This window comes from Sus scrofa, chromosome 6 (genome assembly GCF_000003025.6).
Source record: "Sus scrofa isolate TJ Tabasco breed Duroc chromosome 6, Sscrofa11.1, whole genome shotgun sequence".
Lineage (NCBI taxonomy): Eukaryota > Metazoa > Chordata > Mammalia > Artiodactyla > Suidae > Sus > Sus scrofa.
The window spans coordinates 121294012-121314790 of record NC_010448.4 but is presented as its reverse complement, the minus strand read 5'-3'; the positions used below and the strand labels follow the sequence as shown (position 1 = coordinate 121314790).

The 20779-nt window shown below is 52.6% G+C and overlaps 1 protein-coding gene across 40 annotated transcripts in view; it reads left to right on the top strand.

Annotated features, from left to right (window-relative positions):
* CELF4 (CUGBP Elav-like family member 4) overlaps positions 1-20779 on the top strand; it is a 315449-nt gene that overhangs the window by 66262 nt on the left and 228408 nt on the right. For 39 of the 40 annotated variants that reach the window (XR_002345093.1, XR_002345094.1, XM_021096307.1 and 36 more), the window contains exon 2: positions 13908-13990. Coding sequence is in view for 37 of the 40 variants with exons in the window: in XM_021096307.1 (XP_020951966.1) it covers positions 13908-13990 (83 nt within the window). In the remaining 3 variants the exon portion in view is untranslated. Of the gene's footprint in view, positions 1-13660; positions 13792-13907; positions 13991-20779 lie in introns of those variants that run through there. The other variant, XM_021096331.1, reaches the window with a different exon arrangement.

Genomic DNA, 20779 nt, shown 5'->3' with positions numbered 1-20779 from the left:
AGAGTAGCCCATGCCCACCCTCAGAGGGTGCCTACCCTTTCCCAGCTGTCCCTTCACCATGCTGCCAGGTCCTGCACTGCTCCAGAGCGAGATAGGCCCAGCCTAGTCTCCCCAACCCTCCCAGGCCATGTTCCCGGGGCTTAACAATTCCTCCCACAAAAGAAACAATTGACGCTGAGGTGCCTCTTTGGGGAAGCATGAAGCCAGCTCTTTGTCACCCAGGTCTCTGCCAGCTCATTACTGCCTCCTGTCATTAGCATATTAGATACACGAGGTAAACAAAACACACTCGCATCCCAGATTTTCAATGCCAGCCATCAGTCACTCAGCCCCACTGCATGCTGCCCTGTGTGAGGGCAGGAAGCATACACAGGGTCCCTGTCCAGTGAGAGCATGTGCAGTGGGGGCGGGGGCGGAGGGGGGGGCAGGTCCCACACAGGGGGAGCAGACACCACCATACAGTGTAAATGCCAAAGCGATTTTTCACACTGCAGGGAATCTTTAGCGCTACATCACAACTGCTGCTACTGACAATGGTAGCAATAGTAATCCCCCCATTAATTATGTGCCACGCACTCTGCTGGATCCCCACGACCCCAGCAGATAAGTGTCATTATCCTCATGACCCCAGCAGATAAGTGTCATTATCCCCATTTCCTGGGTAAGGAACCTGGGGGCGGGGAGATGCCACAGAAACTATCCAAACAACACGGCAGGGGCAGGGGGATTTCCAGAACGAGGCAGAGGCTTCTGTGGGAACCAGATCCACCTCTCTCCATGGTCACAGCCCTCTCCCAGGACTCCAGACATCCTGCTGAGAGAAACTGTCTGTCCATGGGGGTTAAATGGTTTTCCCAGAGGCACCAACTGGTTGTTGACAGAAACCAAGGGTCAGATGTTACCATTGTTTCAGGATGGTTAAAAAAAAAAAAAAAAAAAAAAAGGTGTATCCTGGAGTAGTCAGGATGAAAGTTAAATAGATGGACAAGAGAGGAATTCCCGACGTTGCTCAGTGGTTAACGAATCTGACTAGGAACCATGAAGTTGCAGGTTTGATCCCTGGCCTCGCTCAGTGGGTTAAGGATCCGATGTTGCCGTGAGCTGTGGTGTAGGTCGCAGACGCGGCTCGGATCCTGTGTTGCTGTGTCTCTAGCATAGGCCAGCAGCTATAGCTCTGATTGGACCCCTAGCCTGGGAACCTCCATGTGCTGCAGGTGCGGCCCTAGAAAAGACAAAAAGAAAAAAAAGAAAAAAAAAGGAAGGGAGGAGGGAAGGGGAGAAAAGAAAGGAGAGAAGAACAAAGGAAGAACAGACGGGGGAAAGCCAAGGAAAGATGCAGGGGAGGAACTCTGAAGGGGCTGGGTTTTTGGGGCTCCGGCCCTTGGAACCATTCCTGCAGCCCACACCCCATTGCCTCTGCACATGCAGGGTCCTTTTCCCAGCACATCCTTCCCTAGAGGCCTCTTTAGGTTCAAGATTCACTCCAGCAGCCCTGCACTGATTCTCCCCACCAGGCAGAATTGAGTATCTCCTCCAAGAGGGGCAGAGTCCAGGGTTGGGTTACAGTTTCAACAGGCAGCCTGCCCCAACTCTCAGCCCATCTCTACCATGGGCCTGGCTGCAAGACCTTGGTCAAATTTTTCACCTTTGGGTACCTTCGTTTCCTCATCTCTAAGATGGGGATGATAAGAGCAGTATATTAGGAGTTCCCATCATGGTGCAACAGAAACAAATCTGACCAGGACTCATGAGAACACAGGTTTGATCCCTGGCCTTGCTTAGTGGGTTAAGGATCCAGCATTGCTGTGAGCTGTGGTGTAGGTCACAATCCCTAGCCTGGGAACCTCCATATGTTGCAGGTGCGGCCCTAAAAAGCAAAAAAAAAAAAAAAAAAGCACTATTTTACAGGGTTATTATATTAAGTGAGAAAACACAGGTAAATCACTCAGATTAATGCCCAACATATGTAGCCCCAAATCACGAAGTGATTATCATTTGGGCCACTGATGAGCCCTACCCAAACATTGGCTTGTTCATTATACTTGTTATGAGCATGTCACCTGGTCTTGCAAGTGTCTTTACCTAGTGCCTCCTTTAAAGCAGGGAGTACATCTTTCATCATCTGGCAAATGGTGGAGTATCAATAAATGGTTGTGGAATGAACGAATGAGTGAATGGGGCATTTTTCACACTATCCACAGATGAGAGTACCCTGGTCCTGGTCCCATGGTTTGTTGGGTCTTGAGTACCAGTCAACTGGTTAGTTAGTTCATTCCTCTTTCTTGGTGGGTCCTGTGGGCATGCGGATGGGTCTCTGGGACGAGAAGAAATAGAGCTGCATGCCAGGCTCTGTCTCACCCCACCCCCATAGATCACCCTCCCCATTTGCCAACAGCTTCTTGCCACCTTGGGCACTACGTGTAAGCCAGTAGTGAAGGAAGGCGGACAGTGCATGCCTCTGGCTCTTCTCAGGATTGGGGACAGCTGACTTAAAAGCAAAAGCCAGAGCCCCCATGCCTCCTTAAAACGTGAACAGTATCCGCACTAGGGCTCTCTGGCTTGAGGGATCGACTCACTGAGGCCGGCATCCCAGTCACATGTGCTGACTGCTTCCTTGCCACAGCCCTCAGGTTAAATATTGCTAAATGCCTGTGATTGAACCTATCTTATTGATGTTGGGTGAAGCCCAAAGCCCGGCCAGAAGAGTGGCTTAAGTGGCCAAGATCATGAGGGAAAAGGCATCCTCCAGTGAGAGCTGGACGATGGCCTGCCTGGACCGGGGGAGATTGTTTTTCTGCTTTTAAAAAGAAAATCACATTTTCCAAACATTGATCCTATAATACAGGACTCCTGGCTATTGGTCTTTTCAAAATAGCCTGTCTTGGATGCTGAGGTTGGAATTTCTTGGTTGGTGTGCTTCAATTTTTTTTTGTTCTTTAAGCGAATTAGGGCCTGTTAGGAAGGAGACGGAGAGGTGAGATTAATTCGCCTCACCTGGCAGGTCCTGGATACCTGTTTGCAATAAAAGGGGGTGGACTGACTCTCCCCTCCTAATACTGAGAAGTTCAAGTGCTCTCGTGAGACCCCATCCCAGGGCTTGGTCCAGGATACAGGAGGAGAGACACAGATTCAGGAGCTGCAGTCTAGTTGGGGAAACACAGTTCCCACAGGTGAGAACAGCAGAAAACAATTCAAGCCCTTGTTTTTTTGTTTATTTGTTTTTGGGTTTTTTGTTTTTTGCTTTTTTAGGGCCCACACCCTCAGCCTATGGAAGTTCCCAGGCTAGGGGTCAAATCTGAGCGGCAGCTGCTAGCCTGTGCCATAGCCACAGCAATGCCAGATCCTTAACCCACTGAGTGAGGCCAGGGATCGAACCCGCATCCTCATGGATCCTACCTGGGTTCATTACTGCTGAGCCACGATGGGAACTCCCTTCAAGCCTTTGTTTTTATGTTTCAGACACTTGGACCTGGAAATGCTCAGTGGGAGGAGGAGAATGAGCGAGGGCTGGGAAGCTGGGGAGTGTTCCAAAGCAGGACGCTCTGATGTGTGAGGAGCAGGGAAGGCATGCCAATGGGGGGAGAAGCAGGAGCAAAGGCCAAAGGGGACCGAAGAGGAGGAGCAAAGGGGTGACGTGCACACCCACTGTGGGGGAACATGGTTCAGGGTGACTGGGATGGAGAGATAAACTTGCAGCCCCCAGCCTTGCAAGTTTGATCACCTCACCTTCCGTGGGAGAAAGTGGTAGAGAGGCTGACCCCCACTGCACAGGGCATCATGGGGGTAGAGGACAGTCTCTGTGGCTATGCTGGGGACAGCTCCGGGCTGTGTGCCAGGGGCTTCGGGGCCATGCCAGGGAAGGAGTCCTCCACAAGCCTCTCTGCATAGGGAAGGGGAGCCTCATGGGGAATGACACCCCCACCCCCGCCAGTTTAGCCCATTCAACCATAAAGCTCCAGCAAGGGGAATTCAGCGCAACTCCAAAAGCATTCACGGAGCTCCGTCTGTGGGCCTAAGACCTGCACGTGTCCAGCAAATGCTGGGGACACTAGATCCTGCGCCATGTCATTCCTGGACACTGAGGAGTCTAACATGTCAGACTGGGCCAGCAGTGTGGCTGAAGTCAGCCAGTGGGGCTCTGCCTTTACAGCCATGTAGGAGAAAGGCGCAGACCCTTTCAGGTGGGCACAGAGATGGGCAGGCAGAGGGCAGAGGCTGAGACTAGGGTGGTGGTTTGCCTTTCAGATCAGTCAGACTGGCCTTGCTTCCTCAGAGACCCTGCCTGTTGCCCACGTCCCACAGTTTAGCAATTGTGGGGTCACATCAATGAGGCCCCTGAGAGCCCCTTTCACGTGGTGCTCAGTGAGCCAGTGGTCCCTTCCCATGGAGTCACGCCTGGTTTCTCAGCAGATAATACCCTGATCTGAGAAAATTCAAAACAGGAAGATCTAAGCTTCCAGGCCAGCTTAATTAGGAGGCACAGCTCAGTTTCTCAGCTCTAGCATTTACCCTGGTATTTGTGTTAGGAATGAACCCTCCTCCGCTCCCCATGCATTTCAAATTCAGCCTTGATGCTCAGATATCGCCCTCTGTGGAGAAGCCTGACTCACACTGGGGAGGGCTCCAGGGGTGGAGGAAGGTCAGGAACATGCAGTCCGGGGAGGGCCCCACCCCTGAGACTTCAGTTGACTTGACCCAGGTCCTTGCAGGTAGGGAATGCAGTCATCCCTGAGCCCCTTACCCCAAATCCCAGCCGTGGGGTAGGGGTGTGGAAGAAAGACATCCCCTGTCAGGACCCCAAGCTCCCCACTCACACGGCCCTGAGATTTTGCCCAGGGCATAGGAGGGGGTAACAGGAACTGAGCCCTAAGCCAAGCCTCTGCTCCACCACCAGGCAAGTCACACAGGCTCCCCCAGTTGTCAGATGCTGATAACACCCTGGTCCACTCGGAGGTGTAAGAATCATACGCTCACGGGCATGACAGCAGGGTGGCAAGTAAAAACTCTCTGTGTGAGCAAAAGGGAGCATTTTGTGCTGTGCTGGGGACCAGCAGGGGGCGGGGGGCGGGGAGCTGCCGGCTCAGAGCAGGGGCATGGAGGCTGCCAGCACATGTCAGAGAGCAGGTTCTATTTGTCCCATGGGCTTGGCCTTAAAAAGGCTGACATCTTCCCTGGGCCAGTCCCCCAAGCCTGAGCCTCATGGGCCCATCAGCCCTAGCCACAGACTGAGACCTCTTTGCTGAAAAGGGGGAGAGGCCATTAATATGTCGTGCCCCCTTTTTTGTCCTTTTTCACAGTGCCATAAAGATGTTGCAGCCGACACCAGACATGTAATTCTCCAGCACTGAGGGTGTAAACAAGGGCAAGTGGCGGGGACAGACACTTGGCAAAGGCCCGCCCGCTGGTCCTTTCATCCTCCCAGGTCCAGAGCCAATTAGATCCCTGGGTCTGAATGTACTGGGCTCCACCCTGTGTCCAGCAAGCAGAGAAAGAGAGGGCTGGTGCCCTTCCCTGGGGCTTCCCATTGGGAGATCCCACAGCCCCAGGCCCATCTCTTTATTTTGTGTGTTTTGTGGCCACAGAGGGCAGGAGGGCTGAGACAGACATTGTGAGCCGGGACCAATTCCCCATGTCACACAGCCAGCTTAACTGTGAGAAACACTTGAACATGGAGTTCCTCTGCAGTTCAAACTCCTCCGGGGTGTCTGGTTTAAAGAAAGTGGACTCAGGAGGGCAGTGCTGAGCCCGAAGACAGGTTGGGGGCTGAGGGTAGGGTTTTAGCAGTGGAGGGCCCTGTAGACGGGAACAGGCCAACAGCCCTCACTCATTGGCTGAGGGCACCATCCGTCTCTCCCCCTGGCTGGCAGCCCCATCATCCCTCCCCCCAGGACTCTCTGGAGGAAGATGGCAGCTCCCACCACCTCCAGTGGCTGAGGGCAAAGGGCAGATGTCCCATCCCAGACCCTTTCCACACACGGCTTCCCCTGCAGCCAGCTGTCTCGCCCCAGCCATGCAGCTCACTGTCACCCAGTCAGGGCCAGAGTGGAGTTGAGCAACCACTGCATTCAAGAATATCTATCAACTGTAGAAGAAGGGGACCCTGCAGTTAGCTGCTCCTAAAGTAGAACTCTTCCACGTAGGCAGACACATTTAAATGTAAGGTAGACCAAGATGGATCTTCTAACTGCAAAATGAGAAGGGCCATCACTAAGGGTTTGAAAAGTTGTTGGGGTTGGTGTAGTCAAGGAAGGCTTCCTGGAGGAGCAGGTGCTGAGTCACTCCTAGAAGGACATGTGGGTTCCAAAGGAGGGAGGCATGGAGGAGGCAACCAGAGAAAATGTTGCTGTTTTGAGGCTTGGGTTTCCCCAGATGGAGGTGGAGAAGCAAGAGTCATGTTCTGTGGGTGAGCTGTCATTGTCCCTCTCTTCTGGAGAGAGAACATCAGCAGAGAACTCCTGAGGGGAAGAGGGAGAGAGGGTGGGAGGAAGGTCCAGATGAAAAGGACTAGGGAGACTGGAATGGCCAGGAGGGGTCCTGGAGAGATTGCACTGGGCACTGGGAAAGGAGGCAGAGACAGGGCAGGGCCAGCCCTGTGGTTTCTTTCTCTGCCTGTTACCAAGAGCTCACAAATTAGAAGGCTCACCCTTGGGGCAAGCCACGAGCAGTGGTCAGGGGTGCAGCCACATAGGAATCTATGGAAGGTGAGACCATGATGGCCAAGGTAGGCTCCTAGGGTTTCACTGAAGAGTGGGGACCAAGCAGTGAGTCTTGAAGGAGGTGTAGACCTGGGGAAGGCCCAGAGGTGGGGGGACATTCCTAGAGGAGGAGTGTGTTTGTTAGGAACTGCGTTTCAGCTGTCTTCCCCACATGTGGGAAGGAGGCATTTGCCCCTAGAAAGCACCAGGGAGGCAGCACCAATCCATGGGGGACAGGGGCTGGATGGAGGGACAGATGTGGCCTCAGAAAACAAGGAACTCTCTTTCCAGGGAAGCTGGAAGTCCTCCCCTCTCCCTCCTACCCTCTATCCACCCCCAGACAGTCTGCCTTAATTTCCCTGCACTGGGGGCCCACGTCTGTTTTGTAAACTCCAGGATGAGAACCACTCAGGAAAGGATGCTCTGAGTCTGGGTGGGGCTTTAGGCACCACAGTGAATGAATGGCTGAGTGGAGATGTGGGGCAGAAAAATCACTCTGAATGGGAGCTCCTCCTTGACCCTTAGGTCTGGCTGGCTGGTGGATTTCCTGCCCCCTTCCGGGGTCCCCACCACATTCCTGCACTCTGCTTCCTCTCACTTCCTCTAGGCAAGCCAAGCGCAGGGCCTGAGGAGCTGATGTTTTATTAAAGTCCAGAGCTTCCTATTCTAGGGCCACCTTCCTCTGGCTAATTCTGTAATTCAATTAGTAGGAAGCCAAGGCCCGGCTGGGGTGGGAGGAGGGAGGGCTTTGGGAGCCTTCTCTTCCTCGATGATTACACCCCAGGCTTCAGCCCTGTTCCGAGTTGGGCAGGAAATTGTACTTCCTTCACTTCACAATGACAAGGGCCTTTTATCCCCGAACACCGAGGCTTTGTAAATTACTGCCATCTCCGTGCAATTAATTCTGCGGCGCTGTGTTTTTCCCTCACATGGGAGAGGGCACCCGCCCACCTTCTCAGGAATCAGCAGCGCCCCTCGCCCCTTCAGCGCAGACTGCCCTGCTAGGGAGGGCGATGCCACCCGCCCTCACCCTAGCAGGAACACCCACTCTGCTTGCCTCCAGGCTGGCTTAACCTCTTCAGGCCACACCCTTCTCCTCTTCCTTTCCTCCTCTGCCCCCTGCACATCCTGCTCTCTCTCTTTGCCTTCAAACCCCGCCACTCTCACTCATGGTCCCCCACCCTCATCCATCCCCTTGACGAAGTCTCCACCCTTCATGGAGTTGACAGTCTATTCAGAGCCGCAAGACAGACGTAAAACTGATGAACAGAAGGACAAGTAAAGAACAGTTGAGTGGGAAAATGTCAGAAGGCAGCATGAGGAATGTGATGTGGACCAGTGTCTAGTATGCACAGTGGAACCAGGAGCAGCAGAGGAGAGGCAGGTTGCAGGGGGTGGGGTGGGGGGGAGTGGGGACCATCCCGTGCAGGAGGCCAGGCCATCAGCGGCTGGTAGCAACACTGTGGTGTGACTTGTCTGCCAGTGCGACAGTTCCCTGCCCCACACCCACCCCCCTCGATTTCCAAAGTCTGTTTCTGCTCCACCAGGCTGCAGTTCTAGTCCACCCAAGCCCATCATTCAGGAGGCGATGAGCTAGAAAGTGCTGACCCTGAAGGGCAGGAGAGCCGGGTGATGAGCTGGTGCTGGGAGTACCATCCCTGTCATGGGTCGGGAAAGGCGAGAGCTGAGGGGCAAGGTCAGACCTCACCTCCTGCAGCTTCTCACCTCCGATCCTGCTATTAGTGCCGCTGGCCTGGCCCCAGGAGAACGGGACAGGGAGATTGGGAGGGCGGAGGGTTCTGTGCTCCATCATGGATTCCATCCCCCAGACATCAACTTCTGGGAGTTGGAGCCACAGGACCCAAGTAAATACCATTTACAGCTTTCTAGGTGGAAAGAATCTGCTTCAACTCCCAGAGCTCAGAGGCAGCTCTGAGGCAGGGCCATAGCAAGACCCACCCACAATAATTTCCTTCATGAAGAATCTGCCAAGAGGCTAATGTCCAATGATCTTTGTCTGTCTCCTCGGAACAGGCCATGGGTCCTGCATCCTGTCTGGCTCACCCATTTCCACCCACCCCCTTTACACTCCATCTTCCTCTTTTAGCAAAGTTTGTTGTTGTTGTTGTTGTTAAGCTGATGATGCAAGTGATCCATGAATACATTCTGGGTCTAAATGTGTCAAACAAAACAAAAAATGAGACACCCCTCCCTCCCTGTTTTCATCTTGGTGAGATTCCTTGCAGGCTTTGCGCTATGGTGTGGGCACAGATCCAGGCACGCATGGAAATGGTGGAGAGGTTTCTGCTGTGTATATAGTCATCTGTTATTTTGCAACTCATCTCCCATCTGATAGTGTGTCTTTCTGTGCTGGACATTTAGAACCACTTCATCTTTTTAACCACTGTAGAGAACTCCACACAAAAACCATTCTGGCGCTGAGAAACCTTTTGATGATTTTCCATTTTATTGTACACCAAACAGCCGCAGTGGACCCACGTACTCTCCTCTGTGCACACAAGTATACAAGTAGGGGCAGGACTCTGAAGGGAAGCATTGGGTTTGAAGGCCAGGAGAGATGTCTCTGCCACCAGCGCTATCCCCTGGAAGGGTGCTCCATGGTCACACTTTCTCAAGCCTTCAGAGGTAGAGCCCAGGACCAGCATTGTCCCTCACTCTGTCTTGGATCAGAATGCAGCTGCTCCTTGAGAAGCCCATTTCCCAACCACAATGGGAGTTCCCAAGGGGCTTCACTGAGCAGGTCTCAGGAGACACCTCAGCTTGTTACAAGAGAGTGAGCCTGGCAGATTTCATGACGACGGAGCCGAGCTCCGCTCCCTTGCACTCCCCTCACAGCCTGAAGCCCCCTCCTCAACTCCTGTAAGATGCAGCCATGAGGACAGGAAGTCACAAATAGTTTAGTGAGTGTCCTGTGGGTGATGCTTGTGAGCCCTCTCTCCCCTGGCCACCCTGGTCCCCCACTTCAGTCCCCACCCAGGCCTGCTGCCCTCTGCAGCACCTTGTGAAGGCACGCTCCCCTCCTGAAGCCCCCTATCCTTGCCAAGTGGAGGCTCCTTCAGGGCTCTGCTCCCAGCAAGGGAGCAAAAGTGGTCCCTTCCAACACCAGAAGTCAACAGTTAATAACTGTATATCCATATCTGCCTTTCTCAAAGGGCCATAGTGAGATAGCTGTCTCTCAGACTGTCAGATGCAGCACCAGGCTGGCTGAAGAGATGGTGTGAGCAGGCCGGTGTGTGTGTACCCACTGGCCCCTGTATAAGGCTGGTCCCTCCTTGTGGAGGTGCAAAGGGACAGAGGAGGGACTCTGTCTCTGACCCCTCGGGCTACACAACTCTGCCACTAGAGAGCTCTGCAGAGGGTGTTAACCCTCTCCACCAGCCTCTGAATGGAGTCAGAAATGAAGAAAATGGGGCTCAGAGAGAAGAATTAGGAAGTGACCCCTGGCTGGTAGAGGTCTTGCTTGAGATGGCTTCCTATTTGGAACCGTGCACTGGCCTTTTTAGGGGATGATCTGCTGGGGGAGAGCAGAGGAGTGACAGTGACTGCACTTTCAGGACTCGGGTAGATGGGCTCAAGGAAGCCTTGGGGACAAGAGCACTCCCACTAGGTCTCCCTATCAACTCTCACAGGCAACCTCTGGCCTCTACTACAGAAGTCTAGCACGGCTCTGTGGCCTCGGGGCAGCAATCACCTCCCAGCACCACTGCTGTGTCCCTACATCTACTGGCACCCCCAAAGTAGCCAAGGTGTTCAGGATTCAGTGCTCTCAACAAATGTGTGTTGACCACCAGATGTAGAACTGATTCCCTCTGCTGCACACCTGCAACTAACACAACAGGGTAAGCCAACTATACTCCAACAAAATTTAAGAGTTCCTGCCGTGGCTTAGGGGGTTAAGAACCCAACTAGTATCCACGAGGATCTCCAGCCTCACTCAGTGGGTTAAGGATCCAGCGTTGCCGTGAACTGTGGTGTAGGTCACAGATGCAGCTTGGATCTCAAGTTGCTATGGCATAGGCTGGCAGTCTCAGCTCCAATTCGACCCCTAGCTGGGAACTTTCATATGCCACAGGTGTAGCCCTTTAAAGACAAAAAATTTAAATCTATCTATCCATCTTTCTATCACCTGCCCCTTTCTGGGCACTGGGAACCAAGCAGGAACAGAACAAAATCAAGTCCCAACCTCATCTGAGCTCAGGAGACTGCCAATCAAGGAGCAAACACAAGATATTAATTTGTCGGGGTGAGGGAAACCAAAGAGAAGAGCAAATAGGACACGGGGTCAGAGAGCAGGCATGTGTTCTGTGTGGGGCAGGGGGCAGTGCTGTGTTAAATGAGGCTGTCAGGAGAGGCAGAGAAACCTGGGGGGTGGAGAGGAGTAAAGGAGCAAGCCTGCAGGCATCAGGCTGGGATCCTTCTGGGCACAGGGAACCACCAGTGAAGAGGTCTGAGGGCAGAGTGTGCCTGGTGGGGCTGAGAGGCAGAAAGGAGGCGAGCAAGTGAGCAGGGGAAGAATGGAAGGAGGTGACAGGTCAAGGGTGGGGATGTCAGGGGAGGTCATACAGAGCCCGAGGGGTGGGGGACGGTCCTTCCAAGATTCCAGCTCACAACCCTGCTGTGAGCTCTCGATCTCAAAAAAAAAAAGAAAAAGAAAACTGTGGCAGAAATTCCTGGAAGCTGGATAAAAGCAACAGATTCTTTTTTTTTTTTTTTTTTTTTTTTTCTGGACTCCTTTCCTTGTTATCCTAGGCCACAGAAACAATGTGGTCATTTTCTCTCCTTTCTCCTCCTCCTCCCTTCTTGCTCCTCCTCCTCCCCTTCCTCCCTCCTCCTCGTCCCTCTCCAAACCTGCCCCTGACCTTGTCCTGAGCTGGCTTGCCTGCTTGCAGTGAGACAGAGGCTGCCTCCCAGTTGCAGGCAGGCATGGGTGGAGGACAAGGCCAGTGAGGGGACAGGAGGAACGGAGGCCCCTGGAGAGGCAGGCAGCAGCACGAGGGACAACGTCACGGGGGCCCTCTGACCGCTATTCATTTCAATCCCCGGGTGTCTCCATCAATAACCATCTGCAGTGACCAGGAGGGAGGAGCGGGGAGCGGGGAGGAGGGGCGATCTGGAGTCGGGATGGGGAGGGATGAGATGGAGTGGGAGAGAGGCTCCTCGGCACTCACAGCTCCTCCCAGCTCAGGGCAGGATTTGGAACTAGGGAAGGCAGAGTGCCCATGGAAGCTGAGCGTTTCAGACTCCCAGCTTTCTCTCCCTGTGTCTTTCTTGCCATCTCTATGACTCCTTCACACACACATTCCCTTCCATGTCCTCTCTGAAGCTAGGAGGGGAAGGGAAGTGGGACCAATTTTCACACTGGACGAGGAGGAAGTGAGTTTTCATTTGGTGGCAGTGGTGGAGGAGTCAGGAACTGTAGAGGATGCTTGAAGCATTCTGTGCCCAGGAAGATGAGAGGCCAGAGCAAGCCTGGTGACTAGGATCCAGACTGGTGCCAGCAGTCTACAGGCCTCATAAGAAGAGGCCCTGGGCTCCTGGACCTGTCACAAAAACTGGCACAAGGGCACTCAGGAAATAGTTGATAAATGGCCGTGAGAATGACCAAATGGCCAGCTGTGAGCAGTCAAGAAGGGAGGTTGACTTCAGATGGACTAGACCAGTCAAGGCGGGCTGCCTGGAGGAGGCGGGCCTTGATCAGATCTTGAAAGATGGATGGGATTGGGAGACTTGAAAATGAGGAGAGAAGGCATACCAGGTGAGGAAACTGTAAGAGCAAAGGAAAAGGCTGGGAGGTCAGATGGCTGGGAGGTCAGATCATGGGAGAGACAGTGAAACTTAGGAGGTGGCCAGTCCACAGGGTGCCTTCTCTGGGGTCATATGCGGCTTTGGAAAGTCTGAGGCCACTGTGACCCCAAGACTCAAGCCTGATGGTGGCTGGAGTTGGCTTTTTTTTTTTTTGCTCTTTTGTAGGGCCGCACCTGTGACATATGGAGGTTCCCAGGCTAAGGGTCTAATCGGAGCTGTAGTTGCCAGCCTACGCCAGAACCACAGCAACGCAGGATCAGAGCCACATTTTCAACCTACACCACAGCTCATGGCAGTGCCAGATCCCTAACCCACTGAGCAAAGCCAGGGATTGAACCTGAAACCTCATAGTTCCTAGTCGGATTCGTTAATCACTGAGCCATGATGGGAACTCCAAGGCTTTTTTTTTTTTTTTTTTTTTTTTTTTTTTCACTTTCCCTAAGGCCCTAGACCCTCAAGCCACCCTCAGCCACACGTGTAGGCAGAGGAAAAGGCCCTGACATTGGGCAGTTAGAGGGAACTCCCAGAAAGACCCTCTCATCAGCAAGCATTCTCTTCTTCTTGTCACAGTACCTGAAGGGACGGCATTAAAAAGTTACCCCATGAGTAAGGCACAATGCTCTGTAAAATCCAGATTCCCTGGTGACGCACTGTCAGAATCACGCTGAGGGAAAACTGGACTGGACCTTGTAGACCATGGGGTCAGCCCCCTCAGTTCACACAGGAGGAGACTGAAGCAGGACAGGGGGTGTAATATGCTGGAGTCATGGGAGGAATTAGAGGCAGAACAAGTCCCCAAACCCTCTGTGGGAGTGTGAAGACATCACTGCAGATGTGACAACAGACCAATGCAGGGGACACATGGGCAGCCCCATTCATTTTATAAGGACAGTCTGGCCTGGGGTCCTCCTTACAGATGGAGCCGTTATTTGTAAGGCCAGTAGGGTCCCTGAATCATCTCTCCTAAGGGACCAGAACAAGAGTTCATGGTCAAGTGTAACTAGAGGTGCGGGGGGTGAAGGGTGGAAGCTTCCCCTTTTGGGAAATATTGGGGCTGGAGCTGAAAGAGAACAGAACCAGCAGGGAAACAAACACCGGGGCACGGGGACAGGAAGAGACATGCGGGGAGAGGGGGCGTGGCGGGGGGAAGAAGCAGAGTGGGGAGACTTCACCGAAGAGGCGAAATAGAAACCAGAGGGACGAAAAGCAGACAGACAGGAAAACGGAGAGGCAGGAAAGCTCTGGTAGAGCGCACAGGAGAGAAAGAGAGGTGGGGAGAGGGACCAAGAGCAGGGAGGGGCTGGAGACCGGAGGGCGGGCGGGAGGGCGCGTGGGCGGCCCGGGGGCGCCCCACTGACCCTTCTCGGCGCTTGCTTCCCTCCCCAGGCTGCGCTTTCCTCACCTACTGCGAGCGTGAGTCAGCGCTGAAGGCCCAGAGCGCGCTGCACGAGCAGAAGACTCTGCCCGGGGTAAGTGGCGCCCGCCAAGGCGCGAGCGACCGACGCGCCGACAGGGGGCGACTTCGGGAGGCCGGGCGGCGGCGGCGGCGCAGCCGGCTGGAGGATCGCCGGCTCCGGAGCGCGGCGCCGGCCCTTGCTCTGGAGCTCGCGCGCCGCCCCTCGGGCCCCCTGAAGCCGCGAGGCGCCGGGCTGGGACCGGCGCGCGTGGGCGCCGAGCTCAGACCTTGCCTGGCGGCCTCCGCACGTCGCCGTCCAGGCCCGACGGAATTCCGGGCGGGGGACGCACTTGGCGGTGGCCGCCAAGCTCGGGTGCCGCTCCCCCAGGCCCTCCCGGGCGCAGCCGATCAGGTCCCTCCTCCGCGCACTGCCCACGCAGGCAGTCCGCGGCGAGGAGGTGGGGTGACCCTGCCCCCGGGAGCCCGGAGCTGCCTCCGCCGGCCCGGCGGGGCCCGGAGTGGAAGGGCCGCCAGAGCACTGGCGGATCGACGTCGGAAACTGGCTGTTCCTGGGGTGGGGGCTGGGGCGGGAGGGAGCGCCTACCCGCCCGGGCTCGGCGCCGCGAGTGAGATCACCGCGGTTTATTTAAGGAGCCAGCCCTCGTCTTTGATAAACTATCGCGCCTCAGCCCTGGTTTATAGCTTCTGTGCGGGGGAGAAGAGAATTATTTATGGCCCCCCTAACTGGGCGTGATATCAGCCATGGCTATTATCGAGGCTAGTTCATCACCATAAAATAAGAAGTGTTCCTCGGGTCAAGGGTCTGCGCGGTCTCTCCTGTGGGTTCAGAGAGATGGGGGAGGCGCGGGGGGGAGATATACGGCTCACCGAGTATCTAAAGATAAATGGAAAGATGTGAGTGTTTGTGGGCATAATTTAAAGAATTTTAAAATGTACACTGTTTAAGCTTATGCAATGGACTCTGCAGGGAAGCACGTGTGTTCTATGTATGCTCACCAGTATTTACACATGCGTGTTTACATTCTTACCAAGCAAACCATATGTAAACACACGGTTCCATTTCTGCCCCACAGTGGGGAAAGGTTAACCAGGTGGACAGAGAGAAAGCGTAACCCAGGGCGGGGGCAGCCTTTCTTTGCATCACAGATCCTTCTTTACCCCGTTAGTTGTGGGAAGGGCCTTCCTTCCCTGAAGACAGCCTTTGTATTGTATTTTGGTATTTGTGATTGCAAAGCACGAGGCTGAGTCATCTTAATAACACACCCGCGGATGCAAATGTATGGAAATCGTGCATCGCACAGGTTTTTGTGTGGAGCCCAGCTCTGGCACAGTGGCCGTTCCCCAGTTGGTTTTTTAGTGGCGCAGCTACATGCACATATATTATAGTAATTACTTTCTGGGTGCCCTCTGTAAGATGGCAGAAATATGCTCCACATCGCCCCATGTTATGTGTGAAGCATAAAGCCATATTGTAAGATAATCAAAGGCTTCTGAGAAAGGTTTGTGCTGATTAATAAAGTGTTTATGGTACTTTGTTTTGGGGGAGATTGTGATGGATATTTTAGAGCCACCCAAATGGAATAGAAAATACCACATTGTTATGGGAGGCCCTTTATCAGCTTGAGAAAGATTGCTGGGGAGTTTCATGATGCCTAAAAGCCTGGAATTAGATGGGGAAACAGAAAGAGAAGCCGGCGGGGGGTGGGGGGGGTTGCTTAGGATTTTGAAGGGGGAGAGGCTGGGGACTGGGAGAATTTCAGTAGCAAGTGTGGATTGTTCAGGATCTAACATTAACTTGTGGTTGTTTATTTTACATATAATAGAACAGCTAAATGATGGAGTGTATTAGTTCTTTAATAATTTATAGAAATACTTTGATGTTGCAGTAATTACATTAAAGGTCACATATCAAAGGTAATTTGGTTGAGCAGCTGTGATGGTTTCTCAGAAGCAATCAATACCACTGTCCGTGGTGCTGATTTCACCAAGGGGCCTGCCAGATTAAAGAAGGCTTATTACCAGGCAGAAAGGCCCAGGGGAAATCAGGAGCACATTGGAGCGACTCGCCAGCCCCCCTTCCACCGATAATTAACACTGTTCCCCATAATCTGTGCTAATCCTTCATACTGGGAGATCCAGTGGCATTTTTCTGAAACCACAAAGACAAGTTGGGCAAGTTTGGGAGACAGGACAAAAAGAGTCATGAATGTATGTTGGGAGACAGGAGACAGGAGAAAGTCCAACACCAGAGCTAAAACATAGCCTGGAGCCCCCCCTGTGTTACCTGGAATGCTGTCCTTTCTTCAAAGGCTTCACAGGGAGACCCATGGTCTCAGACACCTCATCACAATTCTCAGGGTAGGCCCAGGCCATGGTGGGGGTGGGGGGGGGCGAGGTGGACAGTAACAGGGAGAAAAGAAAAGATTGCAGCTCCAACTTCCCTGAAAACATTGTCCCTGCACAAACTCACATGGAGACAAATGACAACCAAAATGACCACATTTTAAAGTGGAGTCATTTGGATTCCAGAAAGCAGAACCAGTGCTATTATTGTTGGTTGGTTCTCTCCTTTGGGATCAGAGAAAGTGAGCCCCTAGCAAATGCTGGAACAGGACCAAGCAAAAATGCTCCCACTCAACCGAATAATGGGTGTTCCCACCAGCTGAGGTGGTGCTCATGGCCGCCTGCTCAATTAGGGGGTGGAAAGAGACTGCTTCTTGTCTGGGGTGACCACACTAGGTGCCCTGGTGAGCGAGCATGCTCTGTGTCTGACTGAGGAGAAAGGAATTGAAAAAAAGAACCTGGAAGCTGGTAACCTCAGCAATTTAGACACTTTTCCAGACTTCAAGATCCATTAAAATCAATCCATTAAAATCAGCCCTCCACTTTCTCACTGAGGAGAGAAAGAGCGGAGAAGATGGTGCAGGCAGCCCACTCTGTTTCCCAGCCAGCTACCTGTTGGCAGCAAGAAAAACAACCCCATTGTTGTCCTGTGCGCACCACCACCCAGAACAATAACAAAACAACTGAGACAGAACTAGAGGCACCCTTGCATACATCCTTGTTTGGGGAGGAGAAGGGGAGCTGACATTTCTCTTGGGATAAGTGGAAGCTCAAGCACCAGATCACAGTGGCTGTTCTTACAAGTAAGAGGTCAGTGTCCCTGGGAACCAGCTTTACCAAAGTCCCTCAGATGCCTGATGGAGTCATCCCTGGAACAGTGTTACAAATGGATTACTGTTTTTGAATTTGGCATGACTTCAGTGGAATGAGATTACTAAACCACAAAGCTTCATCGGGGTCCCTTGGAGCAGTGTATTCTGCTGGCATCTAGGCAGAGTGATTCCACTTTCCCAAACTCTCCATCTCCATCTTTCCCTCACACTCTCCTGGCCCCCTGCCCTCTCCAGCCCACCTCCTCATTCCCAATGCTTGTTCCATCATTTTTTTGGCCACACACTCAACACTGGAAGTTCCAGAGCCAGGGATCAAATCCATGCCACAGCAGTGATCCAAGCCATAGCAGTGACAATGCTGGATCCTTAACCTACTGCACCACCAGGGAACTCCCTGTTTCATCATTTATAGGGTACTGTCAACATCAATCCATCAATAAGAATTTCCTGAATGTGCCAGGTGTCCAGGTAGACATAGGCAAAAGAAAAATGCATCCCCCCTCCTCTCAGAGCTGTCCATTAAGTTGGAGACAGAGGCCACACACACATCAATGATACAAGACAGCATGTTGTTATAAAATAACACAGCTGTTATAAAGTAAGGGTAGTGTAGAAAATAGCTCAATGATAACAGTTAACATTTATTAAGCACTTACTATCTGACAGGCATGATGCAAGCACGTTACCTCCAATATCTCATTTTATCTTCACAACCCCCTATGAGGAAGATGTCACGAGTCCCCACAGGCATGAGGAGACCCAGAATTAGAGAGATTAAGCAGTTTGCCCAAGGTCACACACTTAATAATTGGCCAAGCCAGGACCAGCCCCAAGCCTGTTACCGAAACTCAAAATATCCACCTCTCCTTTCCAGTGCCACCAGTTGCTGTAGAGGGAGCCCAGAAAACTATGGGGTGCAAGAGTCACTCAAAAGTCTGTTCAGGAAATGGGCTGGGTGGGAATGGAGCATTGGGAGGAAGATGGGCATCAGGTGAGAGCACTGGTCCGAGAACCAGCCCAGAAGACAGGGCACCCAGGACAGGTCAGGAGCTGTGACTGGACAGAAAAGTGCACAGGAGTGTGCACAGGAGGCCTCTTAGGAGAATTCTGTTCCTTAAAATAGGCCCTGTCGGGTAGTCCCAGCTCATCCTGCCTTTGGGACTTTGCAGGAAATTGTCTTCCAGGAAGAGCCCATCTGTTTGCAAAGTTAGGAGCATAGGGCCTCTGGGGAGAGATGCCGCTGATCAGAGAAAACTAGGCTACTTGGCCAGCAGTGGCCAGCACTTTGCTCTGGTGGCAGCAGAAAAAGCTCCTCACCAGGGCTGCTGAGAGGGAAGGGATGGGTCCAGTTAGCAGGAGGCCTGCAAGCAGGGAGAAGAGGGAGCTTGCAGGGGGAGGAGGCTGGGGGAGGGTGGGAGCTGGATCTGCTTGGTAAACATTAAAGTTCCAATTCACTAGTTAAAGATTGGCTTTTGTGCCCTCACTCCAGCAACCTGAGAATACAAAGCAAACCCACACACTCCTCCCTGCTGTCTCCCACCACCACCTCTCGGTTCAGCCTGGTCCACGGGCAGCGTTGCTGCCATCACACAGCCTCCTGACTCAGTCCCCACCACTCAGGATGCAGCATTTCTATGGAAATTCAACATGACCTTCTTTGAATTTACCAGGAAAAATGTTACCATGGAAAATTAAAAAAAAAAAAAAAAAAAGAACTCAATTGGATTTCTGACACCTCTGTCCCTCCTTTCTCCCACTTTCTTTTTCCAGAGTGCCACTATCTTCTCTTTCTCTCTCTCTTTTTTTTTTTTTGTCTTTCTGGGGCCGCACTCATGGCATATGGAGGCTCCCAGACTAGGAGCCTAATCAGAGCTGCAGCCGCCAGCCTATGCCAGAGCCACAGCAATGCCAGATCCGAGCCTCGCCTGCAACCTACACCACAGCTCGGGGCAATGCCGGATCCTTAACCCACTGAGCGAGGCCAGGATCGAACCCGTTAACCACTGCACCACGACAGGAACTCCTTATCTTTTCTCTTGATGGCTGTTTCTTCCTCTTCTCTCTCCCTCCTGGTCACCTTCTTCTTCCTCTTTTCCCCTCTCATTTCCCAGCCTTTCTTCATCCTTCTCACTTACCTCTCCAGTCTCTCTCCTCTCCTTCTCCTGCCCTCACACCCTCCCTCTCTCTCCTTCCACCCACCCCCACCTCTTCCTTGACATTCACGGAGTACTCCAGTGGGGACCCCCCCCCAGCTTTCCTGGGACTTCCCTGGTGAGGCCCATCTCCCTCCTTACAGCCCCGCCATGGAAGGATCTATATAATTTTATGTACAACTATAAAGATGAATGATACGTCGAAAGGATGCAGGCAAGAACAAGATGAATAAATTATAAAGGGCAAATGATGACAAGACAGGGGTCCCCAGAGACAGTGAAATGATAACAGAAACTAAAGACAAATTTATGATGGATGTAGTTAGCATGTGTGGAGGCTGTTAATTCTTCGGGGTAGTTTTACAACTTCCAGTGATTGGCACAATCAAAGTGTTTTGTTTTAGAGATGTGATGTATTTCCACTTATCTGTCCCGTAGATGCAGGTTTGGACTTGTCTCCAGACAGTGGGTTGGGTCCCATCAGTACATGTCTCCGCTGCGTATGGTGAGGTCACAAGACAGATCCCTGCACAATTCCTGCTCCCTAGTCCTGTAGTCCTTCTTGCTAAGTGTATTTGGCTTGGGCGCTATTTGGGGTGCTAGTGTATTTGTATTGGGAGCTATTGTCCCACAAACTGGGTGTCTTAAACAATAGAAATTTATGGTCTCACAGTTCTGGCATTAGAAGACCAAGATTAGGGTGTTGGCACTATGGCAGGGCTGGAAGGGAGAATCTGTTCCGTGCCTCTCGCCTCACTTCTGGTAGCTTCGAGCATTCCTTCGTTGGCAGATGGTGTTCTTATGCCGTCACATTAACTTCCCTGTGTGCATGCCTCTTTCTGTGTCCAGATTTTTCCCTTTTGAAAAGAACACCAGTCGTATGGGATTAGGGCCCAGCCTAATGCCCTCATCTTAACTTGATGACCTCTGAAGAGACCCTGTTTCAAATAAGGTCGCAATGACAAGTACCGGGGATAGGTCTTGAACATCTTTTGTGGGGAGAGGAGGGCACAATTCAACCCTTAACTCTGAAAATGGGCCACCCTAGGGCTCTTCCAGGGCAGGGAGAGAAAGGTCTTGAATAGAGTTTTTTTTGTTTGTTTGTTTGTTTGTTTGCTTTTTAGGGCCGCAATCACAGCACATGGAGGTTCGCAGGCTAGGGGTCGAATCGGAGCGACAGCTGCCAGTCCATACCACAGCCACAGCAACGCAGGATCTGAGCCACGTCTACAACCTACACCACAGCTCACAGCAACGCCAGATCTTTAACCCACTGATCGAGGCCTTAGAGATCATTTCCGGTTGGCCAGTTACAGACTCAAACCTACAGGCCACATTCCACCCAAGAGTGGCCCGGTTTCAGCACCAACTTCCCTCTCAGTTTTCTAATTCTGCCCACAAGGAATGTGTGACCCACCTGAAATGAGGTGAAGTTCGATTTTGAGCTAGGACCAGAACCCAGGGCTCCGCAGCCCACCCACATGTGGAGTTTCTCCAGCCCCTCCCTTTGGA